Genomic DNA, 7,511 nt, shown 5'->3' with positions numbered 1-7,511 from the left:
ATTAAAGTTGGTTTAAGCAACAGATACAAGCAAGGAAATTGACCGAATGTTTCTCTTACAACACAGAAAACGACGTTATTACCCTGACAATAGTTTTCAGGGTCACTCAAAATAACTCTAAGACACGCTTAAACTCTGTCGGGCGCAGAAAATCTAATCTTTTGATCCTTTGTTACTGGCGGTTTCCCAATATTGGAAAAATCCATAAAAATAGAAAAATATACAAAAAGATAAATTCAATCATGCCCTAACATGACTTGAAATTCGTTGTTCTAATTTCATGGATCTATTGAATAGATGTTCCGTCAATTGTAAAAAATTATTTACTTGTTATCAGTGCTAAGGATCCATTTAAATTTGATGCGGATCAGAATCCGGATCCTGGATCCGCATTGAAAAAAAATGGATCCTGATCTGGGTCATTTCTTTAAGATTTACTGAATTTTTTTAACAAAAAATAATTTTCAAATTTTTGGTTTTATTTTTTTCGCTTATTTTTATCCTAATACTTGATGAAGCATTTAGAAATGAGGAAATTTCTATAATCTCTCTTTTTTTCAAAAGTTTAGATTTGGGTTTCAGGAGTAAAAAGTTTTTTTTTGTAGTTTTTGGTTGATATTTTACCCCTTAGATCCGGATCCGCATATTTTTGCGGAAACGGACCCGGATCCAGGAAGCCAAAATCTTTTAGATCAAACGGATCCGGATCCTAAGCACTGCTTTTAAAGTGAAAACCTGACCTTGGAAGAAAATGACGAAGACGGATTTGATGACCTCATCTCCAGTATGAGGATCCTCCAGAGGATTTTCTATCTCTGCAACACGGAGGAACACGTTTCCACGGCACGCTCTCCACAACATCTTCTCGAAGGCCGGAAGTCGTTCCCTGAGAATAACTCCGGCCACGAACCCTAGTTGAAGACCTCCTCCTGCTCCACCTTCGTCCTGAACACGAGATCGTTTCCCTCCTTGTCCTACTAGTTTATTACCAGCAAACATTTTACCCTCAGATTCTGATTTTAGTTGAATTCCTTTGTTTCCATCCGGACCAATCGTCTTCATTTTATGTGTTCTTCCTTTATTTAGTTTTCCCCCTTTCTGTGTTCCCTTTACCATTATTTTATAGTCATCTTCAATCATCTTTTTCAAACATGCAATAAAAAATTAAAAACAAGGAAAAAATAAATAAAAATGTACTGGTCCTGAGCTAGGTTGTTTCTGACCTGAATAAGCTGAGTATGCTGACCAATCTGTCCTCCCTGTTCTAAACTCTCCTGTTCGTCGAAGAACTGTTGAGTTTTCCGAAGGATATGTTTTAGTTCAGTAAACTCGAGGAAATTTTTCTTTAAAGCTTCAGCATTTTGGTTCACCTCTCTAAACAAGGAATTTTACCTACCTTGCTATACTTAGTATCTAAGTTTATTACTTGGTATATACCCACCGTTATAAATTCACCATTACCATATTTTTTCTAATTTTTATAACTATCTTTCAATCAAGACTACTAATTGGTAATCTAGGTTGTAAATTACATTTCCAATTTAAAAATTACATTACCAATTTACAACCTAGATTACCAATTTACAACCTAGATTACCAATTTACAACCTATATTACCAATTTAAAAATTACATTACCAATTTAAAACAAAGATTACCAATTTACAACCTAGATCACCAATTTAAATCAAAGATTACCAATTTACAACCTAAATTACAAATTTACAACCTAGATTACAATTGTACAACCTAGATTACAATCTGACTATCAATTTACAACCTAGACTACCGATTTACAACCTAGATTACCGATTTACAGCCTAGATTACCAATTAACAACAACCTAGATTACCAATTTACAACCTAGATTACCAATTTACAGCCTAGATTACCAATTTACAGCCGAGACTACCAATTTACAACCTAGACTACCGATTTACAACTTGGATTACCAATTTACAACCTAGATTATGAATTTACAAGATACATTACCAATTTTCAACCTAGACTATAAATTTACAACCTACATTATCAATTTACTCTCTAAATTAATAATTTACTCTGTATCCAGAATTCTGATTAAATACTTGTGTGAATGTTTTCAATTAAATGCATGTATTTACGGAGATATTTTACAAAACTTTTAAAGTTTGGATAAATTAATAAAAGTAAATTGAATTTTAATTTGGATTTTAAATGCACTCTAGGGAAATAGGGACTTTTAAAGTTTGGATAAATTAATAAAAGTAAATTGAATTTTAATTTGGATTTTAAATGCACTCTAGGGAAATAGGGAAATAGGGAAATGAAAGAAAATGGTTAATATCTTACCTAAGCTCGTTCTCTAGTTTTTCATAAGTAGCTTCTAGATCGATCATTTCCCTGGGTTGCGGGGCCTCCGGCGGTTCTCCAGTATCCATCATTGGAATACTATCCTTTTTAATCTCCTTCTCCAGATACCGGAGTTTACGTTCCATCTCGTCACACCGCCGAACCTAACATGTAGATTCTTTAACACAGGATAAACACAACATCAAATAAAGATTTATTACATTGTATTCGGAATGTCTTAAATCGATGAACAGATAATTTCCTTCCGAGGAAAATATTTTCTTGAAAATCTCCCCCCTTTCCCCTTGTAAAAATTGATGATTTGAAGAAGAAATTACTTTGAACAAATTATCATAAAGAGGTCTAATGAGGGCAAGTTGACGTCACATGACCCCCCCCCCCTCACAACCCTTCAATGAGGAAAAGGATTATAAATATTAACTATCTCATTTACAAATTTTCTTTGGAAAGCATTTGTTTCTGGGTTGAGATCTCTGAACTGTACTAAACCTAGTTCTCCTAGCTCCGATACACAACCATAAGCTGCCTCGGACTGGAGGAAGAGCTGGCAGAGCGCCATCTCCTCACTACGGAACAAGGATCCTCCTCCTGTAGAGGCTAGAGGTGCTGAACCCTCCTGCATTGAATACTTCCTTGTATGTCGAACACTTGAACCTAATAAAGACATGCCTTCAGCTTGATCGTCTACCTCGTCAATATCAAGATTTCTTCGACGATCCTTTCGTTTGTTTCTAAACGATCGCATCACGCGCAGATGTGTCAGAATTGCCGCGTGATTCAGATATTGTGAAAGTGACATTTGTTGACGTTTCAAGAATGAAATCAACTAATCAATTTCAAACATCTTATCTTTACTAGATAGACTAGATTCACTTGATAAACTATATACAGGGTGTCCCACGAAACATGACAATAGCAAGACGAATTGAAAGTCGTCTTTGATATTTGAATTTATTTGTGACGTTTAGTCTTCTATCTACTTTAACATGTCTGATTCTTGAAACAATTATCAGTCACATAATTCTCCTAGCCCTGGCATTTCGAAAAAGTGGTCTGCGTTTTTTGTGCTTTCAATATTGCCGGAGATATAAAGAGTTTGGTTCAGATTTCAATTTTGTTAAATAAAAGCAAAATTGTCGAAATCTGAACGAAATTCTTCATATCTCGGGCAATATTGAAAGCACAAAAAAGGCAGACCACATTTTGGAAATGGCAGGACTAGGGGTATTTTGTTATTATTGTCTCTAGAAATTTACTTCTAAAATTAGGTTGACAAATAAACGCAGCTAATTATATCAAAAATCAAGACGACATTCAAGTCGTCTTGCATACTGTCATGTTTCGTGGGACACCCTGTACGTATTTGTTTATGTTTAACAATGATAGCTTTAAATAATAACTTTTAAAAGTATGGTATGAATAGTTTTGTAAGTAATACAAAATTACATCTTCTGACATTTTATTTAAGGTTTTTGATTTATATTGTAATTTTAATCACGAATAAACTATTTTCATTAATTCATGTTCGGAAAGCAGTACAAGAATTTAAAATACCTATCTTGATCATCTAGACAGATAAATGTTTCATTTCATGGTATTTTTAAGAAGGACCGTAAAAATTATAAAGAATAATATATACTATCATGTCTTACAATTACATTTGATGTATTTAATGTGAGTTATACGTTTTCCTTACCTGCGATCTACTCTATGCAGAACGTAGGGTTGCTTGCAGTAGGAGAAGAATAATAATTCTCACATGATATCGATTCAAGAGAGAGGATCAGGTTACACTTTCTTCTCCTCCTTTCCTGGACTTTCACCAACTTTCTTTTTATACAGAACCATTATAATGGTTTTATAGCCGTATTAAGATAATAATACAGAACACAGCTCATCTTTATCATTATAGAGAACATGGACGTAAGCAGATATTTGTCCAGGGGGGTAGGGGGGGGGGAACTCATTAATATATGTAACTCCCATCGGGCTTGGGAAGGTTGCCCCCCTTGGGAGCGAAATTCTCCTTATGAAGCGTGGTTTCCACTTTTACCTTTACAATAATTATTTATTTGTAAATAGTTATAAACTAACAAGAAATAAAGAGCATATAATTGTCACTTGTGGAATATTCGTTTTATCCAAATAAATTGGTTTATGTAATTTGTAATAATTTACAAGAAGTCTTTTTGATATTGAGAGAATTATACTTCTAAGACTAAGAAGTCCCAACAAGTATTGAAGAACATTCGAGTATCTTAAATTCTTAATATTACATATCACATTCACGAGCTGGCGAATAGATGGGGTTTTTTTATGATAATATTTGCCAGTTTAAATTAAAAAAAAGCTTTTAGGGGAGCGGAATCTTCAGAAAATATATCTATCAATTAAATGTATTTTAAAAATCTACAAAACCCTACGTACCTTTATAAATGGGACTATCTTTCAAGAAAAGTAATGAAACAGTTTTTTTTTGTAAATTTATAATCTTAAAACTGAAATATATTAACGATAATTTTTATATAAAGTGTGCTTGGACTGGAAGAAAGACATGTTTCTTAGTAATGCACTTTTTTCAACAATAACAAGAAATCCTTTTTATTGTCAAAATCTTGTTAAAATGATATTTGTATATTGTTTGAAATTTTAATCAAGATCTGTAAACTAAATATGAAACTATTCAGCTGGTTACCCACCAAGGATGAGAATTGAATGACAACCTTAAACTATGAAATTGTAACGATCTAACAACTAGACCAGATCATTTGTCTTCAATATAGTTTTTAATGGGATTATAAATAATTTGATAAAGAGAAAATCAGGTGCACTTCAGTGATCCCTGAAGGAAAAAAATTCAACGAAAAAAAATCCGTACATTCGTCTCTGAATTCAGTTTTGAAGTATCCTGCAAGTGGGCAACCCCTATAAGTATCCGTAAAAAAACTTTTATATTCCTAGGACCTAGATTACTAATGTCTAGATGCATTACAAGGACGTCCACAGGAATATTTCTACATTTTATTATTTTTTAATTCACAAGAGTAAAAAAGGTCTACAAACATAATCCATGACTGTTTAACGTAGGTATGGCTGAATTAAAACCTTTTGAAAAGTAATAAGAAAACCCCTAACTGATCCAGTCTAATATCAGACCAATAATGTCTTCAGTGGTATGACAGGGAGAGATTAAGTATGCAAATGTTCCAGATAATAAAAAAGAGAAATCAATCTAAATTTTGTTGGTAAGAAAAGGTCTAAGGTTTTTTGCTGGAAATATAATAGTTGTTCCTTGCAGATAAAGTAAAATATTAAAAACAAAAACTATTCAAATATGAACGTAAGATACAAGCAACTGCGTTGAAAAAAACGTTTCATCCGTTTTTTAAAAGCCCAATTTTAAAAACATTTTGAATGGATAATGAATAAATTCTCCCTGAAAATGAAAATATCACAATTTAAAAATGTTCATGAAAAAAGTACAAAATAAGAATTATCATAACAAAGAATCACAATATATGACAAATTAAAAAAAATATCATACATAGATAAATCAGATGATAATCGAATGTAAAGTTTGTTTTTTACAACATAAGAATTTTTAAGTAATTCTGGCGCCATATTCTTTCAAAACAAAAATCTGCAAATGAAGAATTCTGCATTTCTAGAAATACTCTAATGAATTTTAGAAAATACATAAATCACCAGTTCCATAGTTTAAATATCTAATTTTATTTATTAGGGGTTCTGCATTCTGAGGTTTATACAGACTTCAGAAAGGCTAGGAATGGCAAAACATCGAGCGAAAAAAATATAATTCAAAGGATAGAAAACGGTATCATGAAAATGGTAAAATAATGATTGCGCAAAGGATATCAGGATAAAAAATTATTATCTAAGGATATTAGAATAAACCAATTATCATGCCAAGGATAAAAATGTTAAAAGAATTATTGTTCATAGGTTATAAGGATTAAAAAATTATCATGAAAATGTTAAAACAATGCCTTTTAAAGGATATCAGGATAAAAGGAAATCAGGATAAAAGGATGATTGTGTAAAGGAAAACAGGAGAAAAGGATGATTGTGCAAAGGAAAACAGGATAAATGAATGATTGTGCAAAGGAAAACAGGAGAAAAGGATGATTGTGCTAAGGAAAACAGGATAAAAGAATGATTGTGCAAAGGAAAACAGGAGAAAAGAATGATTGTGCTAAGGAAAACAGGATAAAAGAATGATTGTGCAAAGGAAAACAGGAGTAAAAGAATGATTGTGCAAAGGAAAACAGGAGAAAAGAATGATTGTACAAAGGATAACAGGTTAAAACATATTGTGCAAAGAATAACAGGATAAAAGAGAATGAACGTGCAATGGATATCAGGATGAAACAATGAACTTCCGATGGATTTCGGATAAAACAATGAACTTGCAATAGATATTAGGATTAAAAAAATGAACGTGAAATGGATATCAGGATAAAAGAATGAAAGTGCAAAGGATATCAGGATAAAAGAATGAACTTGAAATATATATCAGGATATAAGAATGAACTTGAAATAGATATCAGGGTAAAAGAATGACCTTGCAATGTATATCAGGATAAAATAATGAACTTGCAATGGATATCAGGATAAAAGAACGATAGTGCAAAGGGTATCAGGATAAAAGAATGAACGTGCAATGGATTTCACAGGATTAAATAAAGAATGTGCAAAGGATATCAGGATAAAAGAATAAACGTGCAATGGATATAAGGATTAAAGAAAGAATGTGCAAAGGATATCAGGATAAAAGAATAAACGTGCAATGGATATAAGGATAAAAGAAAGAATGTGCAAAGGATATCAGGATAAAAGAATAAACGTGCAATAGATATAAGTTAATAGAATGAGCGTGCAATGGATATCAGAGGATAAAAGAATGAACGTAAAATATACACCGTATGCAGTGTACACTGTACATCCCCCACATTGCTCTGAACATATGTACATAAATGTAAACATTAAGCCATTTGTCCTAAACTGTAAAATAGTTGTACTACATGTTCACAAGTACAGTGTACAGCACTAACTGTAGATATTGAATGCATGCTTATATGTAAATCTAAATACAAAATATGTATGTAAAGCTGTAGATATTGAATACATGTTTATCTGTAA

At 32.2% G+C, this 7,511-nt stretch overlaps 1 protein-coding gene across 1 annotated transcript; it reads right to left on the bottom strand.

Annotated features, from left to right (window-relative positions):
- Window positions 1–683: 683 nt before the first annotated feature.
- On the bottom strand, window positions 684–2,978 carry LOC111706083 (V-type proton ATPase 116 kDa subunit a). Its single transcript, XM_023478846.1, has 4 exons — window positions 2,776–2,978; window positions 2,331–2,494; window positions 1,224–1,374; window positions 684–945 (listed from the first exon to the last, which is right to left on the bottom strand). The coding sequence occupies exons 1-4, from the start codon at window positions 2,971–2,973 to the stop codon at window positions 688–690; spliced, it is 771 nt and encodes a 256-aa protein (XP_023334614.1). The 5' UTR covers window positions 2,974–2,978; the 3' UTR covers window positions 684–687.
- Window positions 2,979–7,511: the final 4,533 nt, after the last annotated feature.

The sequence above is a fragment of the Eurytemora carolleeae genome, unplaced genomic scaffold, assembly GCF_000591075.1.
Source record: "Eurytemora carolleeae unplaced genomic scaffold, Eaff_2.0 scaffold705, whole genome shotgun sequence".
Taxonomy (NCBI): Eukaryota; Metazoa; Arthropoda; class Copepoda; order Calanoida; family Temoridae; genus Eurytemora; species Eurytemora carolleeae.
This window is presented reverse-complemented; position numbering and strand designations above follow the sequence as displayed.

Bases quoted from the DNA above. Each gene is read 5' to 3' on its own strand.
- LOC111706083 (XM_023478846.1), bottom strand. From the start codon at position 2,973: ATGCAGGAGGGTTCAGCACCTCTAGCCTCTACAGGAGGAGGATCCTTG. The intron at 2,495-2,775 runs ATAGTTAATATT...TCTACATGTTAG, and splicing joins AAAGAAAATTTGTAAATGAG to GTTCGGCGGTGTGACGAGAT. The intron at 946-1,223 runs GTCAGAAACAAC...TCTCGTGTTCAG, and splicing joins AGCATACTCAGCTTATTCAG to GACGAAGGTGGAGCAGGAGG.